The 21,421-nt window shown below is 40.2% G+C and overlaps 1 protein-coding gene across 3 annotated transcripts in view; it reads right to left on the reverse strand.

Moving 5' to 3' along the window:
* The window catches only part of PALLD (palladin, cytoskeletal associated protein), a 406,101-nt gene that overhangs the window by 188,972 nt on the left and 195,708 nt on the right, over nucleotides 1-21,421 (reverse strand). For all 3 annotated transcript variants that reach the window (XM_028152632.2, XM_054717655.1, XM_054717654.1), the window contains exons 8-9: nucleotides 10,016-10,135; nucleotides 7,448-7,790 (exon numbers count right to left, since the gene is read on the reverse strand). In XM_028152632.2, coding sequence (XP_028008433.2) covers nucleotides 7,448-7,790; nucleotides 10,016-10,135 — 463 coding nt within the window. The remainder of the gene's footprint in view (nucleotides 1-7,447; nucleotides 7,791-10,015; nucleotides 10,136-21,421) is intronic.

A 21,421-nucleotide genomic window follows, 5' to 3' on the forward strand; every position in this document is an offset into this window, starting at 1 on the left:
CAATTTTCCTTCACCACATCTTTTCTCCTTCACCACAGTTCCTAAGGGAAAGCGGTCATCCTTTCTGTGGAAGGCCTTGGACAGATTATACATTAAATATTGCCCTTGTAAATATCTAGTTTATTTCTGGCTTTAAAATGAAAAAAATTACCTTACCGATATCACTTTCATCCTAACACCTGAGATGTGAAAGTGAAGAAATGGGAGTTTTGGTTGGTGGGGGTGGAGGACTGTTAAAAGAGAATATTTGAGTGGAAACACAGTCATTTTGAAGTACAGGGCATTTTTCTGGGGAGGCTTTCTAGCAGGGTTCTAAAAACCCAGATGGAGTCCTGAAGACATTGGCTTCCGGGATAAGAGAGGAGCTCTGAGAGAGAAGGCGAGAGCACTCTGCATCCAACTATGTTTACAATGGAGCTTGGAGGCTATTATTTTGAGCAGGGAGCATCCATGATGAAGAGCAGAGTGAGCTGAGATTCTACAGAGGAGGGGGAAGAAAGAGAGAGGATCAAAAGTATTTATTTCATTTAAAATAATACTTTGTAATCATAACGCTGATCATCATTATTGATGAAAATCAGAACTGGTTAACAAGAAAATATAATCTGCTCAACATTCTGCCACTCAGAGACCACAGGTAACATTTTGGTGTTTTTCTTTCTAAATGTCTAATACTCATTTTAGTTGGTTAAAGTGTTTTATTGTCCCCCCCCCCCCCATAAAATTAGTATTAAGCTGCATATATCATTTTGTCTCAAGCATATTTTTTTTTGCTTGACACTAAACTGTTTATGTTTTGACATCCTATTAATAGCATTACCTCTGAGTACATTATTCAAATGTGGCTCCATCTTATTTCTGAGCTGAGGCCCTCCTCCCTTCAAAATAAAAGGTTACCAGCAGAGATTACTCTTTTCATCTTACTTTATAATCACCATAGTATCTCTCATACTTATTTAGGCAAAATGAGATGGAAATGTGGAAGAAATATTGAATCATCACGTATACTTTCATGGACCGCACCAAGTATTTGAGATGTACCTATGGCATCTCTTATGGGTGGCAGAGTACTACTTTGACTATATACAGGGTATCTGCAAATATTTCCAATATACTTCAGACACCACATGAAACTATTAACCATAAACATAAGGGCTTGACTTTCTTCTGGAAATGTAATTAAAACATTATATTCACCAAGAGACCAGCATAGCAAAGCACTGTTATCCTAATAACTAAGAATGTGACACTGTGACAAAGCCAATATTTACATGAAAAAAGCATGAGGAAAAATACATCAAAATGTTATTTCTCAGTTAAAAGTTTCATACTTCAGGAAGTTCCTTGATTGGACTTTCCAGGTCAGAGAGGGGTGGTGTTCAAAGTGATCCAACACCAACACTGTTAATGCAAAGCCATCATTGTATTATATTTATGAAGAGCCCATCTCCACACAGCCAGGTGCTTCAGAATGAAGTCCATGATTGTGCCCACATTCCTCTGGCTCCACAGTTTACACGTTCACTGCTACTATATTGCTTTGTTATTTGACTAGACTCAGCAGGTAACAAAAATCATTTAATGAGAAATGGGAGTTGGTGCCTAAGTTTTTTTTGCATCAACAGCAAAATGGCGTATCTTCCAACCATTAAATTGGGAAGACAAGACAATTGTATTGCACTGAATCTAATTTAGGAATTGGTCATTCTTCTACAAAATCGGTGTGAGGTTAAAATGTGTGCAGAATTTTATGTGTATAATGCTGCCACCATGATCTTAGAGGATGCTGGATTATAAATTATTCCAAGATAATGCTTTTGTCTTGTTCACCTCTCTGTCTCCAGAACCTTGCATTACCCAACACTTGTGGATGCTCAATTAACAGTGAGGGAATAAAAAGCATGCTAGATTTTTAAATACGTTTACATACATTTAAAGACCTCTTTACGATTGCTTAAGGATGACATCTCTTTGACCTTTGTTACTTACTTTGCTCCAAATAGTTTGACTTATCATCTTTTTGCCCTTGTGTTTGTGTGTATGTGTGTTTAAATCTACCAGGTAAGGTTTTTACTAGAATCGAACCCAGGAAACCATTTATATTCTAATGTCAAACAGTAATATAGTGAAGTCTTGAACCCTAACTAGCAGAGGTTAAAGGACGGAAAAATGTTCCACTTTCTAAGTTACACTGACCAAGCCACACAGTGGAGCGCGAGCCGCCGTCCAACATAAACAGGACAGGAAGGGAGTAGCACAGAAGCTTTCAGCCCTTCATCAAAAGTCTGGCCTCTGAGGGGGGTGTTAACATGTCAAGTACACACACCTTGAAACAGTTTGATTGTACTGTGGCCAACTGACATTGCAAGTACATACTAGAGAGTGAAAACGTCCTCCTAGACCTTCCAAATGTCTCATTTTCTCCATAATGTTTTCACACAAGATGTTAATCAAATGGGAACAGAGGAGCAATGAGGAAGGAGCCGAAAGGGTTCCCACAGTAAGTAACTTGGTTGGACAAACTTTTCCACTGTAATCCTATCCCAAGGGATTCTTTTTTCCTCCCTTCTTTTAAAAAGTTAATTTTATTGGGGGTGACATTGAGTAATAGGATCATATAAGTTTCAGATGTGGGTTTCTATGTCACAGGGTCTCTATATTGCACTATGCCCACCACCCAAAGTCAAATCTTCTTCCATCTCTGTATATTAGGCCCTCGTCACCCCCCACACGCTCATGGGATTCTTATTTAATTCTTTCATATTCATTTTGTTTATGAGAGAAATAATGTCGGTTTTAAAAGTATTGTAAAGTGGGAAAACGGTGGGATTGGTGGGGTATGTGAAGGTTTGAAGTTAAGCAGAACAAATGGGGTTGCTCTAAATGTGGGAGGTCTCTCTCTTCCTCCTTCTCGATCTGCTCTTGCTTCATTCATTCCAAAATGTTTTGAGCGTTCCTTCCGTCAGGCCCTGATCTAGGGCCTGCTGAAAGGGCAGTGAAAAAAACAGCCACGGTCCCTACTCTCAAAAAGCTTTCATTGTAATAATGGGGAAAAACAATACACAAACAGACAAGCAGGTAATAAGAAACTATGAAAAAGAATGGCATGCCATGTGGTAATTAAAGAGGCTGATTTATTGGAGAATGGTGGGTGGCTGCTTTAGGTTGGGTGGTCAGGGATGATGGTGCCATTAAGCTGAGCGTTGAAAGCAAGGAGGAGGCAGCCATTAGTAGTAGAACATTCCTACGAGTAGAACATTCCCAGCAAGGGAACAACTTGTGCTTCAATGTGTGTCGAGGGGCGTGGAGGAAACCATAAAGAACTTCCAAATATAGCAAGCCTGGCCCAGCTAAGTCACTGATACAGAGAGTGATACAGGCTGCTATTTCCTTCCCTTCTGTCTCTTAAACACATCATCTCTCACTCCCCCAAGTGCAGGGCAAGAACACGTCTCTGATTTTGCACAAGGAATTATTATTGTGCTTATGATCGTTTATTACGATGAAGACGTAGCTTTACTTTGTCAGTCCAGAACTGGACTGAGTGATAATATAAAATCCCTAATACCTTAGTATGGATGAGTTGATAGAAATTAAGAAAAGCAGGGATTTTGTTTCCTATTCACACACTGAGCCCTAAAAAGAAAAAAAAATTTTTTTTTTCCTTTGGAAGGAACCTTCAGGTATGATTTGTAGAGTGGGAGGCACCAGACTTATTTGGGCACGGCACTCCAAACAAGGAAAATAATATAACAGATAGTTCACAAGTTGGGTTTATGTTTGTTCCGTTCTCTTTTTCCCTGATGAGAAATCTGATTGAAGTACCGTTGCTTCTTTTCTCTGTACTGTAATAGAAGATTATGAGTGTCAGTCACATACATAACCCTTACTTATGAATTTTTTTTCCTGTGCAGTGTATAAGGGCACTTCTGGTCCCACAGCAAGTGGTAAGGCATTCCACACACACCATGATAATAAAGAAGGGAGTGGAAGACCTCAGACCAAAGCAGTCAAGTTGGTTACCCATAGAGGGTGGCTTGAAAGAGGAGAAGCAGCAAGAGTTAACTTTTTCTTTAGTTACTCATGTATTTTTTTAAATTGTTACGTCAAGATGCATTTTACTTTGTAATGAAAATAAAAGCCAACAAAGTACTATAATTCATAAGAAAAATGTAAAATTAACATACTAACACTTATCAAATGGCCCCCATGTCCTCATGTTTGACTATACTTGAGGGGCAGCATCAGGGACAAAGACACTTGGAGATGCAGGAACCAAAGTAGATGCCTCCTTGATACTGAGGCAGGAACTCAGCCTCAGGACAGGCATGAGAGACCCCGATGGAGTCTGGGTGGGTTACAGGCCACTGGTGAAGATTTCCATTGGATAACAGAAGATCAGGGCTAGACCTTGTTAGAAGAATTCATGACATTTCTATCTTTTCATTTTAGTCTTTGATTTTTTTCTTTTTCTTTTCTTTTTTGGTATTGGAGCTATTTGAGAGAAAAAAGTGCAAAATATTTTCTTTCTAAAAATGATCCTTTTTGCCCAGCCAGCATGGCTCTGTGGTTGAGGGTTGACCTACGAACCAGGAGGTCACAGTTCAATTCCTGGTTGGGGCACATGTCCGGGTTGTGGGCTCGATCCCCAGTATGGGACATGCAGGAGGCAGCAAATCAATGATTCTCTCTCATCATTGATGTTTCTATCTCTCTTCCTTTTCCTTCCTCTCTGAAATCAATAAAAATAAATTTTAAAAATATGTAAAAAATGATCTATTTTCAGAAATCTGAGAAATCAAACCCATTTTCAGGTTAAGTTATTGCGAGAATATTTTAATACCTATTATTTGCCCCCTCCTCATTGTTTCCTATTTGTCTGATTACAGCTGATTCAGATGAGTAAAATGTCATACATTCTCCTTTTAGGAAGAGGAATAAAATCATAGGCTATTTAGAAAAGATTAGAGCAACCTAAAGTTTTTCATTGCCAACCATAAGAAGCCAAATCTAATTCCCCCCCCCCCAATGTATAAAAAGAAAGAAAGAGATGTGTGATTACCAATAATTTAGATGCTATTCTAAATAAATGGCAGATGTTATTCAACAATATTCCTCTAACAATGAATACAACTGTTAAAACAATGAACAAAACTTTTCAGAAAAGAACGTGATAATAGAGAAAGGAGTGAAAAACTTCAGACTAAAGCAATAAAGTCAGTTACCCAAAGAGGGTGGCTTGGAAGAGGAGAAGCGGAGAGAGTGAGTTATTCTGTATTATTTAAATTGTCACATCAAGATGCATTTACTTTGTACTGAAAACAAAAGCCAATAAAGTACTATAATTCATAAGAAAAATTTTAATTAAAATAAATATATATTTTCAAGTGTCATCACCTATGATTTTCTATCAAGTAAATGGCAGGCATACAATATGCAAATCGCTAAGCAGCGCTCCAAGGATATACTTAAACGCCTAAAGATTTGGAAAAACAAGAAAACGGTGGTAAAAACTGGTACCAGTAATTGTTATTTCTAAGCTACCAGGTTTGTGATTAGGTGCCCTGCCTTTCCCTACACTTCCTCGTGAAGGGGAGAGTAAGCCACCCCTTTACACAGATCTTAAAACACTAAAGTCTGTTTTTCCTGTATCTTATTTTATATTGAAAATCTGACTAATAGGCAAATCATGATGTCACTCTTCAAACTTGTGCTTAAGCTACTCGTCCTCTTAATAACCACAGAATTGTTGTCTGTGTTTTGCAGACTTGCCCCCGCCCCCCACCAGGCGTACTAACATCACCATAAAGCAGAGCTAAAAGCTGAGCAGCTGTTGAAACTCCTGAGATAAGAAGGGCTGAAATGCCTGTTAACAGCTCCTCCACTGCTCTCCTGTGATTCACATCTAATTTATGACAGCCATTACCATGGACACAGGTCACTTAATCAAAAGTCCAGGCAAGTCCCAGCCATTAAGCAACATCCACCCTTTCCTTCCCCCCCGCCCCCCGCCCAACCCCCCACTCTCGGGAGAGCAGGTCCCTTGTTTCATTAAAAGCACGAGAAATACATATTCAAAACGCAAAGATAAAAGGGGTCAGCCGTGGCAATTAATTTTATGGGTTGAAGCTACAGAGTGTATATCTCTTTTAAGGCGGCCGCATTTGACCTCGTTTTACCTGTTCAGCGTCTCAGCAGAGTTGGAGCACAGGTATTCAATGTTAGCCTGGCTGTATACAAACACGACTGTATACAAACCTAGTGGCCGCACTGCCTGAAAACCGAGCCTGGACGGCATACAGGCTTAAGGGCAGGGTGGTCATAGACCGATTTTTGAAACTGCAACACAAGATTGCCCAGAAGTTCATTTTTATAAAATTGTCTGCCCATTTGTTAACTTAAGGTATTCATTTGGCTGATTTATTTCATTAGTCTAATAATCATGAGATCACTTGGTAAACAATAACGCAATGTACCAATGTATAGGATATTCCAACATATGAGCCAATGACAGAGAAAAGACAGTCGACTACAGAGAAACAATTCCTATCCCTAAAGTCATCTTTCCTGCCCCAAATCAAAAACATCAGACATCATGGGGAAATCTAAGGGGCTTTCCTTGATCCCGGCGCATTCATTCCCGAGGAAATGTGACCTCATCGAGTATGTATACATTTTATATAACGCTGACATTTCCACTGACCTCTATCAGGGCAGTAATTCAAGGTCTGTTATGCTACGACAGAACCTTTGGAGGTAATTGATTTCTGTCTCTCTCTGACACTGGAAGGGCTCCATTCATGACAACTCTCTGCTGTGGAGTGCCAATGGAAACAGCTCCTGCAAGGTTTATCGTGCTAAGAAAATAGTGGAAATCAAATGTGGAGCTGGTATTCATGGAAATTCCAAAGCCTCGGAGGTCGCGTTGTGAAGGGCGCTCTTCTTCCTGACAAGCCCGGCTATCCCTGCTGTCATTCCCCTCCCGGGTTCTGTACAATGCATTTCCATCCTCAGCCCCTCGTCTTCCTGTGCTTATCTAGAGCAGATTTCCTTACCGATTCTTACATTGAAAAACATTTGGAAATGCCGTTCATAGAGAGCTCAAAGCAGGTCCCCTTGCCCATCACCTCTGGGGAGCGGCTACGTCCTTGCTGTACAATGGAAGGCCACACGGAGCACAGATATTTTCACAGCTGGAACCAGTTACAGCTTTTGAGCAAAGGGCAGAGGTCACCGAGCTCCTCATATACCTTCTTTATTTTTAGGTATCTTTTGTATTTTTTTCAAAGACCCCACTTGGTAGCAAGGCCCCATCAGCCAGAGACAGCTGGCCTGCAGAAGGGGGCAACGTGCCACAAAGCTGAGGCCGGGCAAAGAGTTTTCACTGACCAGAGAGGCGATTTAGCGGCGGTACGGAAAGTGTTGCGAAACATGCAGAAATACTCACAGTTTCGGCTTGGCAAGCAGAGGTGGAGGCTCCTTCGTGGGTGAAAGCAGGACAGCTGGTGTTGGGGGAGATTTATTACCGTTCGCTTTGCCGTTAATCAGTCCGTTGACTCCGTGGCTGGGGTGCACTCCGTTCGTTTCCCTCTCAGCAGAACTGAATTGCATTTGAAGGGCTGCCATGCCGCGGCCTAACTCGGGGCTGTTCACCTGCTGGATCTCGGCTGGTTTCTTTGGAGCCAACTCAAAGGGACTGGTCTCCAAGATCGGAGGGGGAGGCGGGAAGTGCTGGAAGTGATCGCTGTTGGAGTCACCCGTGGAGTCATAGCTACAGTCCTCAGTGTTGGCTGAGGAAAGGGAAAGAGAGAGAACAAATAATACGATGCTACTAACTCAACAGTTATGTTCACACTGTTTTGGATGGTCTGAGGATCCCTCGGACCCTGGTGTTACAGAAGAGGTAGCTGTGCCGCTTGCATCTGACGCGGAAGCGAAGCCAGCTGGAGGGCTTGGTTCGTCCAAGCTTGTCTGGGTGGCTGCTAGTGTTTCATTTCCTGAATGGGCCCACAACTGGGGAAAGCGGCTACCTATTCATTTCAAGCCAGAGCTAAAGACGGAACTCAGTTTAAAAATGACAACAGAAACAGCATCAACTAATAATGCTTTGTCTTCTCACATTTCAGCCACAGATGCGACTGAACATCCTATCTGAGCTTTACTAATATTAGCTCAAGCCCTAAGGTTTTATGGGATAAGCAATGAATAGGGAGGGATTTCATTCTATTGAAAGCTAAGTAAAGCGCTGAGTCTAAGGGAAATGTCTTATGACCTCATAGATCACTTTTTTTTTTCCAGGTTAGGGGATTGCCACAGTCATACCTCACCTTCCACCCCCATTTTTTTTCCTTCTTTACTCTCAATAAACTGAATGTGTCTTGAGGTAAGATCATGTCTTCTTTGGATTTCTCCCTTTGCCCTGAGCCCAGCAGAGCTCCTGGAATGTACTCAAGAGTGCTTCCCGAGGTGAACGGAGGAGGGCTCCGCAGTATTTGTTTATTATGCTTGGCCTCTCTGCCCCAGATAAGAATGCCAAGTTTTACCACACAGACTTTGAGAGTCTGGAGTTTGGGCCGTACTGTGGGAGCACTGCACCATGGCTGCGGCCCTCTGATGGGACAGGCCTCAAGCCAACCGGAATCGAAACACCGGAATCTTCCCCACTCTGCAGCTCCGACCATGCACGTTTAATGCACTCATTCAATCAACTGTTCTCCCATTAAGGTGAGCCCTTTCCTTCCTTTCTCCCTTCCTTTCCTTCTTTTACTCCCCTCTTCCCTCTCTTCCTTTCTTTTTTCTTTATTTATTCCATTTTATTAAAACATTACTGTATCTTTTTTTAAAAAAAAAAATCTTTATTGTTGAGAGTATTACCTATGTCCCCTCATTTTTTCTTTTTTAGCTTTCAATTCCCTCTCAGGAGCCTTTATTTTAAAGATGATGCTCAACTGTACTTGACGGAACTGGGTGCCAAAGCTCAGGGCAGAGAGGGGATTTTCGGCACTCTAGGGAAGCGATCTTGAGGCGCATCAGCTCTGCCCGAGCATCCACAGTTCTTTTCTTAAGATGAAGAGGAATAACAATTCCCACGCCGAGCTCCCTGACCCAGTCTTGGTTGTGCCTCTGCTGCCCCCTAGCACCAAGTTCCCACGCTTCCAAAGAAATCAAAGTGCGATTCCATTGCTCTCTCCATGTCTCTCTCATCCAGCCACCAACCCCATTTACTGACTCCCTGTTATGTGCACTTTGTGTCAGGCCTGGTCAAGGATATATTTTAACATTTGCTGTAAAATGAATAATAGAGATGAGGCAATAAAAATAAACTAAGGTATAGCTATCAATAATAGCAGAAAAGAGCAAGCTCAAGTTACAGGAAAAGCTGCTTCATGTTGCCTTTGCTAGTGGTAAATTTCAGAGTTTAAAAAAATACCCAGGTATTTTTGAATATTGGTTTTAATAGTATATTGCTGTAGTTTTTCATATCAGAGTTATATTTCACTGTCAGTGAAATTTGACAGCTGAGATCTTACAGTTTATCCAAATTCCATCAGGTGTATTTTGTACTACTTTTTCAGAAGTTTCAATCGTGGGTTCAACCCTAATTTTTCTGAACATTTATCTCCTCTCCTGTGTTGACGCTGCTCAAAACAGTGATAGCATCTCCCATTCCCAGGTGGCCTTCTGATGTGAGCATGGTTTGGGGTTAGCATGAGCATGTTAGGAGGCCAGCTCCATCACTTCCAAGACCAAGACCGCATGGGTGATTTGCAAAAATAGCTGCACGGGTGTTCAGTTGCTCCATTATCATTATCTTTTTGTTTTTCATCTCCACTTTCACTCCCCCTCCCCCAAAGCCTTTTGTTTGCTGATGAAACACTGACCTTCAGGATAACTCCTGGAGTGGCAGCACCCATTCCCAATGGCTGAGCACTCCTCCTGGGACAGTTCTCTCCCCTGTGGCAAACCACACTGAGGGCTGGGGGCAGAACCCTGCCATTGCTTACTCCTCACGTACCTGCGGTGACCACCAGCTGGGCAGTGCTGGTTACTGAGCCGTAGTCATTTCTTGCCGAGCAGGTAAAGACCCCTGCATCTTCAGGGAAAGTCTCAGCGATGACGAGGGTACAGATCTCCTCTGGAAGGGAACAAGAGGACAGAACACACCTCATCAGAGTGACACTGTGAAGTCACTTTGAAGAAGCCAGGTTCTCTGCCTTTCATGAACAAGCCAATTAGATAATGATTATGGAAGAAGTGCTTGACAAAAGAGTTCACAAGTGACTCTCATTACATTCAATTTCTCAGTTTAGCCTAGTGGCAAAAGCCTTGGGAGTCAGACCCATTCTTTGTGATTTCAGACAAGATCAGCTTTGGTTTCCTCATCTATAAAATGGGGATAAGATATACCCAATGGGGTATCTGTTCAGATGAAACGAGATGTTTGCGAAGTGTGAGCCTCTGCACTTCACACGTGGAAGATGCTCAGGAGCTGCCAGCTCCATCCTCCTCCTCCCTAGTCATTTGTATGTGGGAGTTCTTTCTACTAGGGTATAGCTGACTCTGACTTCTGCTCAAAGGAAAAGCAATTGGGCGGGGTGGTGGAATCAAGCTTCTTTGACATGATGACAAGGGAGGGGGGGAGAACATAATATGTAAATGACCTGCAGACAATTATTCTGGAAGCTACTGGTACACGGTGTGCCCATGTTATGCAGCGTGAAAAGCCCAGACTCTGGAACCAGTTGCCAGGGCTTGAGTAAGGGACCTGGTACTCATCTTGCCTTTGTGGTTTTAGTCAACCTCCCCAAATGTCAATGTTCTACCTATCTTGTAGGTTTTATAATTAGTCCTGACTCATAAAATTAACTATCACAGGGTTACTGTGAGGGTTGATGATGATGACTGTGATAATAGCTCAAAGCTATGTAGCCCTTATTAGGCACTAAGTATTGTCACCATTTTAAACACAGATTAATTTGACTTTAATTCTCATGTCAACCTTATGAGTTATATTTATTATTAGCCCATTTTATAGACTGGAAAATGAAGCACAATTAGGCGAATTTGCCCAGTGTCATATAGGTAATGTGGTAAAATCAGAATTTGAATCAAGTGAGGCTCCAGACTCCACACTCCTAACAACTACCTACCTATTCTTATGATATGAAATACATTGTGCCTACAACACTGCCCGGACATAGCAAATGCTTTGTAGCCAGTAAATGTGAGTTGTTACCATTAAAAACCCAGACCTAGAATTTATTAACTATTAACTATTTTAAATGGAATTGTTATATATATATATATATATATATATATATATATATATATATATATATATATATATAAAAGGCTAAGTGACTGACTATACGTCTGTCCAACCATCTGACTGACCAACCGGCTGGTACATTTGATGCGCACTGGTAATTTAAAAATAAATGTTGACTTGCGCATGCGCGATACATATAAAGCGCTTACTGGTGCCAATTGCACACGTGTTTTGATCTGTCATTGTCAATCATGAATTATATCTATTTATAATATTAAAAATATATCTAAACGTGTGATTCTTTGTCCTAAAAATGAGCACAATTCATAAATTAAGTAAAAAACTTTTGGATATACCCGATGGAGATTTTCACACCTATTTGAGTGATGATTCCATCGTTTCAAAGGGTGATGCCGAAAAGGAAAATTTTCCCATCAAATTTCTTAATAGTATTACTCCCTCAGGAATGCCATGTCATAAATTAAAATTGAAAGTAGGTGCAATCATCATGCTACTGAGAAATCTTAATAGTAAATGGCGTCTTTGTAATGGTACTAGATTTATTATCACAAGATTGAGACCTAACATAATCAAAGCTCAAGTATCAACAGGATCTGCAAAAGGAGAGATTGTTCTGATTCCAAGAATTGATTTGTCTCTGTCTGACACTGGCCTTCCATTTAAATTAATTTAAAGACAGTTTCCCATGATGCCAGCATTTGTGATGGCTATTAATAAATCACAAGGACAAACTCTAGACAGAGTAGGAATAGTCCTACCTGAACCCATTTTTGGACATGGTCAGTTATATGTTGCTTTCTCTCGAGTTTGAAGAGTGTGTGATGTTAAAGTTAAAGTTGTAAATACTTCATCACAAGGGAAATGAGTCAAGCACTCTGAAAGTGTTTTTACTCTTAATGTGGGTACAGGGAGATATTAGAATAAGTTTAATCAATTTATTAGTCATTATTTTTATATCATGTTTTTGTTGTTTCTATATCATGTTTTTGTTGTTTTTATATCATATCTTTACTTTTGTTATATCATGTTGTTATTGTTTATTAATCAATTTATATATTATTTTCATATACATTTTACTAATTTTCTGTTATCTCTGACACTTCTATTATAGAGAAAGTACGAATAGTGATATTAAAATATTTCTTCTAAAAAATTTCCTTTCGATGTGCACGAATCTGTGCACCAGGCCACTAGCAGTAAAATAAAAATTATTATGCTGGTAAATTTCCTCATTTAACATCATCTAAAGGTGGAGATTTTAAGTGAAAAAATGCATAATGAAACCGATTTTACCATAGGCTAACTGATATAAATAAGAGTTAAGTTTTTATGGCATATTTCTAAATACAAAAACATCACCAAGCTTCTAAATCAAGACCCCAAACACTTCTAATATTAACCATTAAAATAAATGGGAGCTATACATACATTTAAGAAAGATGAAGAAAAACAAGATCATTATTTTCTAATCCACTTACTCCAGTGCGGGGTCATTGGCAGGCAGAGCCTCGCCCAGCAACTCAGGGAACCAGATAGGAGCCCAGCCTGGACAGGATGCCCATCCATCACAGGGCACTCACACCCACACACACACTCAGTGAGACTGGGACCAGCCAATTCATGTCACATTCACATCTTTGGGATGTGGGAAAAAACCAGAGTCCCCAGAAAACTCCCACAAAACAATAAACTTCTTATATAAAGTGTATGCTATTATTTTGTATTCTACTTTATTTTACTTCAAAATAATGGTGCTTACCATCCACTTGCATGAGTCCCTATAGGAGCAAGCACAGACCCAGGCTGAGTAGATATCAGTAAATCTAGGTACTTGGCATATTAAGAAAAGGGTTTTTCCAAAAAATATGAAAATACTAATTCATGAAGATATCTGCATCCCTATGTTCATTGTAGCACTATTTCCAATAGCCAAGACACAGAAACAACTTAAATGTCCATAGGCGAATGAATGGACAATGAAGATATGGTACATATACACAATGGAATATGACTCAGTCATAAAAAAGATGAAATACTGCCATTTGCAGTAACATGGATCTTGAGAGAATGTATGCTAAGTGAAATAAGTCAGACAGAAAAAGAACAAAAGCCATATAATTTTACTTATGTGGGATATAAAACCAAAAAAGCAACAAATGAACTAACAAAACAAACAAGAAACTCATAGGTACAGAAAACAGAATGGTAGTTAACAGACAGAAAGAGGGGTGGGGGGAAGGGTGGAGAAGAGGAGTGAGGGGAGGGTAATGGGGTTCAAACATATGTTGACAGAAGGAATCTAGTCTTTGGGGGTTGAGCATGCAATAGAATTCACAAATTTTGAATTAAAATATCACACACCTGATATTTATAAAATGTTATTAACCAATATTACCTTAGTAAATTTAATTTTAAAAAAGGAAAAAAAGGGTTTTCAGGTAAACATTTGGCAGGTGCTAATACATTTAAAATACACAATTATTTGATTTAAAGGTTACTAAAAAGAAGGAAAACATTGGAATTACAGAGCATGAGGTACTATATATATATTTAACTATGCTATACACAGTTCTTGGCTTTCCAATTGAAAAAGAAGATAGAAAGTGTGAAAATAATTCAAGTTGGACCTTTACATAAGATTAATCATTTGGAAAGTGAGATGTATCTGAAAAGTTATAAGAGAGTGGAAAATTTTAAATTGAATGCCTAAGGTTACAGAATGAGTTAAAAGTGTACTTAGCCAGAGAAGGGTATATAAAACTTAGATTAGTAAAGGATGTTAGAGATTGACTAGCCCAAATCCCTCATTTCCTCAGGTGATGTCAAAGTAATTCTCACAAGGTCTTGGCTAATTAACGTCAAAGCCAAAATGCTGAGGTAGGCATCCAGCCTCCCACAAGTACGCTCTTTGCTTCCTTGTCTAGGACACAGGAACCCAATGTGAAATGAGGTAATGAGAAATTTATCATGGGAAACAAGGAGTTTCCTGAATCTGAACATTTAATTACTCTCACTATCCAAATAATTCACTAGAAATTCATCTGTACAAGGAGATGATGGGCTCTGTGTCCTCCAAGGTACAAGACACATCGGCATAGGATATAAGCCAAAGTGCATTGGAAAGTAGACATGCTAATATTTGAAGAAACGAACAGCCCAATCTTATTAGAATTTTTTTGGGGGTGGGGAACCCTCACATATTCACAGGCCTCTGAAAGATGGGCTTCAGACAGAGGTAGGTCACCTTTGTTTCCTCTTAGCAGATGATGCTGGGAGCCGCGAAGCCTCCCCAGCTTTCAGCATCGCCTCCGAGCTTCCTGCCCAGGCAGCCGCTGCCTCCGGCCCCACTCCATCCATCTTCCCAGGGCTTGGTGCCCTCAGGAAGGTCTTCTCTCACCTATTTACCCCAAAAGGCAGAGTTTCTGGAGACACTGAGCAAAATGCCTATTGCCAGTTCAATGCCTGCGAATGCTTTCATTGTAAAGACAGACATGCTTCTGTGTCTTGAAACCTATGTTTAAAAAGACAAACTCTTCAGGGATAATATGAAGCAGTTTTGGAGTGAGGATCTTGACAACACGTAGAGTTCTTTCTCATATTTTCCATAATTCTGTGATATATTTTTTTTTAGTTATGCTGTTTCAAGAGAACCTGAATTTGTATATACACTGAGTGGCCTGATTATTATGATCTCTGAACGCATAATAATCTGGCCACTCAGTGTATATCCTATATAATAAAAGGCTAATATGCAAATTGTCCCCTTGACCAGGAGTTCGACCAGCAGGCAGGCCGGCCAACCGCCCACGTCCCCTCCCCCTGGCAAGGCTGGCCAGACCCCACCAATGCACGAATTCATGCACCGGGCCTCTAATATATATATTTATACACTGAGTGGCCAGATTATTATGCATTCAGAGATCATAATAATCTGGCCACTCAGTGTATAGTTCCCCTTCTAATCCAGAGGACTCCTTTGAGAATGAAATTTTATGACCCTCCCCATTTGTCCATGACTTTGAAGATAAATGAAAAACCCTTAATGTGGCCATAAAGCCCTAAATGATCAGGCCCTGTCTCATGCTAGGTTCCTTCTGTACTGCTCACCATCTGTTGTTCTGAGTTTTGGACTCACTGGGCCAACCCTGGAGAAGCCACATTCCTTTGAGTTTTGTTTTTTAAAGTTTCTTTGTATTGTTGAAAGTTTTATAGATGTCCCCTCCCCCCTCATCTCCCATTGACACCCTCCTCCCCGGTCCCACTCTCTCACCAAGCCTTCATCCCACTATTGTCTGTGTCCATGGGTTATGCATATATGCATATAAGTTCTTTGTTTAATCTCTTTCAGCCCCCTCCCTCTGAGATGGTCAGTTTGTTGGTGACTTACATGTCTCTGGACCTATTTTGTTTGTCAGTTTATTTTGTTCATTAGATTCCACATATGAGTGAGATCATGTGATAGTTATCTTTCTCTGGCTGGCTTATTTCACTTAGCATTGTACTCTCTAGGTCCATCCACGCTGTCTCAAAGGGCAAGAGAGCCTTCTTTTCACAGCTGCATAGTGTTCCATGGTGTAAATGTACCACTTTTTTTTATCCACTCATAAGCTCTCCTCCAAAAGCAGTTAGCACTCTCTTACTCAGCCTCACACTTCCACCTAAACATTACTTTCTCAGGGAATTCTTTTTTGGTTAGACTTGGTCACATCCACCAAGGATGGCAAAGTTTCCTTGGAGACATCTATCACAACTATAACTAAATAATTTGTTGTGTAATAGTTCCTGATTCCTTGACTAGAGTGTAACCTCTGTGAAAGCAAAAGCATTTGTTTTGTTTTTGTATATACTCTCAGCTCCCCATAAATATTTTTTAATAACGTATGGATAAAACTTAGATTGGGGGGGAGCTGAATAAACATTTGCTTTACAAAATATGTTTTCTAAAGACATTCTCAATAAGACTGATTTTCCTACAAGCTTCCTTTGTGTTTCAAATGTGATTAAACAAATTTCACTTCATATAAATTTTTAGGCAATTGGAGAAACCAAGATGGCAGCATAGGTAAACACCTAAACTGCTGCCTTGCACAACAATTTCAAAACAACTAAAACATAAAACGGACATCATCCAGAACCACAGGAAGGCTGGCTGAGTGGAAATTCTACAACTAGAAGGAAAGAGAAAAGCACACTAAGACTCAGAGAAACTGCGGAAGGCAGAAGTACTGAGGCGCGTGTGCGGAGAGGGCAGACAACTGAGTACGCGGCTGGCTTTCTCAAGTGGGAGGGAGACAAAAGCTCCCGACTGCACTGAACTCCAGTTCCGGGCGAGACTCTGGGGAACCAGACTCATTCAGGGAGAAACTGGACTGTCTGGCAGCAGGCGGAACTCGAGGGCTGCATTTTCTCAGAGGTGCTTGCAGCAATTACCACGGGACACTGAGACACAAGGGCCTATTAGGGCAGGGCTGACAGGAAACCAATGCAGTCTGCTCTGCCCTGAGACTCCGCCCCATCCAAGCTGAGCACAGAGGCTTTTGCAATTTTGCAAGTCTTGTCTCATAAGGGTGTCTCCAGCGCAGAAGTTCTCCCAGCGTAGACACAGCTGATCCTCACAGCCAATTGGCATGGAGGTCAATTCCTCCCAGTGATAACCAACAACAATCAAGGCTTAACTACAACAAGACTATGTACACAGCCCACAAAGGGGTGCACCAAGAGTGTCCACCTCAGGTAACTGGGGAGGCTGAGCCACTGGGCTCTATAGGACACCTAGCACACAAAGCCATCTACCAACTCAGGGAAGCAGCCAAAATGTGGAGACAAAGAAACAGGTCACAAATGAAAGAAATGGAGGAAAGCAAATGACTGGATATAGAGTTCAAAACCATGGTTATAAGGTTTTTCAAGAATTTTCTAGAAAAGGCCAATAAATTTAGCGAGACCCTCAAGGATATGAAAAAGGACCAACTAGAAATTAAACATACACTGACTGAAATAAAAAATATTATACAGATATCTAACAGCAGACTAGAGGATCGCAAGAATCAAGTCAAAGATTTGAAATACAAAGAAGCAAAAAATACTCAACTGGAAAAGCAAAAAGAAAAAAGAATCCAAAAATATGAAGATAGTATAAGAAGTGTCTGGGACAACTTCAAGTGTACCAACATCAGAATTATAGGGGTGCCAGAAGAAGAGAGAGAGCAAGATACTGAAAACCTATTTGAAGAAATAATGACTGAAAACTTCCCCCACCTGGTAAAAGAAATAGACTTACAAGTCCAAGAAGTGCAGAGAACCCCAAACAAAAGGAAGCCAAAGAGGACCACACCAAGACACATCATAATTAAAATGCCAAGAGCAAAAGACAAAGAGAGAATATTAAAAGCAGCAAGAGAAAAACAGTTAGTTACCTACAAAGGAGCACCCATATGACTGTCAGCTGATTTCTCAACAGAAACTATGCAGGCCAGACAGGAGTGGAAAGAAATATTCAAAGTGATGAATAGCAAGAACCTACAACCAAGATTACTCTACCCAGCAAAGCTATCATTCAGAATTGAAGGCCAGATAAAGAGCTTCACAGATAAGAAAAAGCTAAAGGAGTTCATCACCACCAAACCAGTATTATATGATATGCTGAAAGGTATTCTTTAAGAAGAAGAAGAAGAAGAAAAAGGTTAAGATAAAAATTATGAACAACAAATACATATCTATCAACAAGTGAATCTAAAAACCAAGGGAATAAAAAAATCTGATGAACAGAATAAACTGGTGAATATAATAGAATCAGGGGCATAGAAAGGGAGTGGACTGACAATTCTCGGGGGGAAAGGGATGTGGGGGGTGCGGGAAGAGACTGGACAAAAATCGTACACCTATGGATGAGGACAGTGAGGGGGGTTGGGAGGGGGTAAGGGCAGAGGGTGGGAGGGAACCGGGTGGAGGGGAGCTATGGGGGAAAAAAGAGGAACAATTGTAATAATCTGAACAATAAAGATTTATTAAATTAAAAAACTTTTTAGGGAATTGCATAAGAGAAGGTATGCACAAGAATAAAATTAATGACCAACTGAATATCTAGAGGTTACAAACTTACAGAACAAAATAGGGAAAAATTAAAAAGCACTGAGATGTTCTTTGTATGATCTCCACGCACTGCTATGTCTAAATAATGTTTACCAGAAAAAGTTTTAATCCAATGTCCCCAAAGGTTGTTTAGCTTTTCTTCTTTTGGAAAATGTCCTCCAAAAGTGACAATAGGCTCACATTTTGTTGCTAGAAAGCAGCATCATAGCTTGTATGGTTCTGACATTATGAACATGAAGAAAGCCAGAAGGAAATGAGATGAGCCAGGTTGTAATATTGTATTTTCATCTGGTAGCATCTTACTTAGACAAAGACCCCCACCACATCTGTAAAATACATTTTGGTGAGGAATGGAAATCAGGAAATGACTGCTTATATCAAATAAAGGGAGTTAGAAGCTTACGTATTTGTACTAAAAGAACTGCCTCTAGTTTAAATGGAAACTTTAAAATTATTAATGATGGTAATGATGATCCATTTTAATTCAATTTTCCCAAGTGAAAGATTTTTATCTGCGGGGATATAATAAATTACTAAGTTGGAAACTATTGTTGCTGGTGATAAATTCTGTTTGTTCATAGTTACCTAAAAATTACTTAATCATATCAATATCTCCCAGAAGTCAACCCTGAATTTCATTCAAATCCTTGGGCAGACTAAACACTTGATTAAATACTACAAAACTATTTTGCTTGCAGACACTCATAAAAAGATGAGGCAGCAAGGACATTACTAGGTCACCTGGGTAATAAAGGGACATTTTCATAAATCCTTTCCTTCACAGCTTTTCTGTGGGGGTGGAGGGACCAGCCTCACGAAAGAGAAACCCAGCTTTTACTTCTAAATCACATGGTTTGGCTAACACCACTGATAACAAAGGACTCTGAGCTAAAATCAATAAGATGAAATTCCATGTGATTATATGCAAGACTTGTATAAAGTTTTATAAAGGGTTTTTAAAAAGTTGTGAACTGTATCATATATAGAGAAACATATTGAAAATATATAGTTTAAGGAATAGCCATGAAATGAGTCCCTGTGGACTCATCAAGGCTAAAAAATAAGATATTACCAATACTTTAGGAATTCCCTATATGCCTCCCCAAGTACATCTTTCTTCTTTTTTATTTTTAAATCCTCACCCGAAGATAAGGAGAAAGGAAGGGAGGGAGGGAAGAAGGGTGAGAGAGAAAGAGAAAGAGAGAAATCAATGTCAGAAACATTGATTGGTTGTCTCCCATATGCAACCCAACTAGGGATTGAACCTGCAACCTAAGTATGTACCCTGACCAGGAATCAAACCCGAAACCTTTCGGCTTATGTGACAACGCTCCAACCAAGTCACACAGGCCAGGGCCCTTCTCCTTTTGAGATCATCATTCCTTTGATTTTCTTTATGTGTTTACCACATATGTATATATCCTTCAAAAATGTGTTTTAAAAAATGAAATAATATTTTAATTCCATAAACTTAAAAAAAAAAATTGAGTAACAGGCACAAATCTTGTTGTATAAAGAAAAGGCAAACTTTTTCCTGTTAGAAAAAAAGCCCCCAGGAACTCTCTGGGGGCATAAACTGGCTTCAACTTCCCTTCGAGTTTACAAAAGCCCCACAGAGGTCATCCCTGGGAAATATTAGGGCTCGGTGGGGACATCTGGCAGGGCTAAGTGTGGGCAGGAGTTGGTGGAGTGGGTGTCTCCATACTTTGTTTTTAAGTTCAACATGGCTAACTTCCAGACCTCAGCACCATTCAAATCAGAACACTTGTGTGGCAGGGCTGCTCTCAGCTGATCCAGGAGGCAGTGTATGGAGAGGAAAGCAGGGCAGGACAAGTAGAGGCAAGAATTTGGGTCAGGGTTACCACCCTCCCATTCTGTCACCAGGGCAAAAGATGGAGCAGTGGCAATGAGCTCTTAGTAATGAAAGCCTTCATGTATCAGTCTCATGAGTCACACCGATCCAATCTGGACTTGTCCCCCATTCCTGACATACAGCTATTAGCCTCTGGGGTTTGCCTTTGACCTATACTTGAGTTCCTGCTTCCTATCCCCACACCTTGCTCTTTCTGGATGAATTCTCTTGCTGTGGTGAAGTACATCCTACGGGTTGTGGATGAAAATCTCAGAGACCTTCCAAGATTGAAAAAATCGTGACTACATCTTCATATTAAATTAAAAGATTGGCTGGGTACAGAATTCTTAGAGGTAATTTTACTTCATAATTTGAAAGGCTTGGCTTAATTGTCTCTTTGTGTTTAGTATAACTGCTGAGAAGTCCTAAGTCATTCTGATCTTGTTCGTTTATATGTGACTCGATATTTATCCCTGGACACTAGTAGAATCATCTCCTGGTCGCTGAATTTCACAACAATGCACACTGCTGTGGATTTATTTTCATACATCCTGCACTCATTGGGTCCTTTCAACCTGGAAACTGATATCCTTTAGTTTGTGAAAGTAAAAAAACACACAAAAATTTCATCGACATCTCTCCCCCTTTGTTCTCTCCTCCTGGAATCTCAATGATGCATGTCTAGTCTCCCCGGCTGGTCCTCTAGTATCTCTAACGTTCTCACCATTTCTCTTACATCACTTCTCTTGATCTTCCTGGTTTACTCTGTGGAACATCTCCTCTACTTTTATGTCTGCTACCAACTTTTTCATTCCAAGAACTTTTTGTTTTTCCGAACGTTCCTTTCTCCTTTCTTTTTATTTTTACGTCTTGGATGCACTGATTTTCTTATCTCTCTGAGGAGAGTGTTCATTTGTTTTTACATTTCTTCTTTTTGAAAGTGTGTTTTCTCCAAGTTTCTATTTAGGAGAGTTGCTTGTTTCTTCTGTAGCATCTACAATAGAGATTCCTCCAGACATCTTTCATCTTTTCTGATCTGAGATGGCTGTGAGTTGCTTAGAAGCTCTGAGCACTAGAGAGGAACTTTGGCCTTCCCATTAGCATAATCTAGATGGTCTCTTTGCAGGAGAAACTCCCATACTATTATGTATAGATTTTTTTCTCTAGGGATGTTCAGATTGCCCAGA

The sequence above is a fragment of the Eptesicus fuscus genome, chromosome 6 (assembly GCF_027574615.1).
Source record: "Eptesicus fuscus isolate TK198812 chromosome 6, DD_ASM_mEF_20220401, whole genome shotgun sequence".
Taxonomy (NCBI): Eukaryota; Metazoa; Chordata; class Mammalia; order Chiroptera; family Vespertilionidae; genus Eptesicus; species Eptesicus fuscus.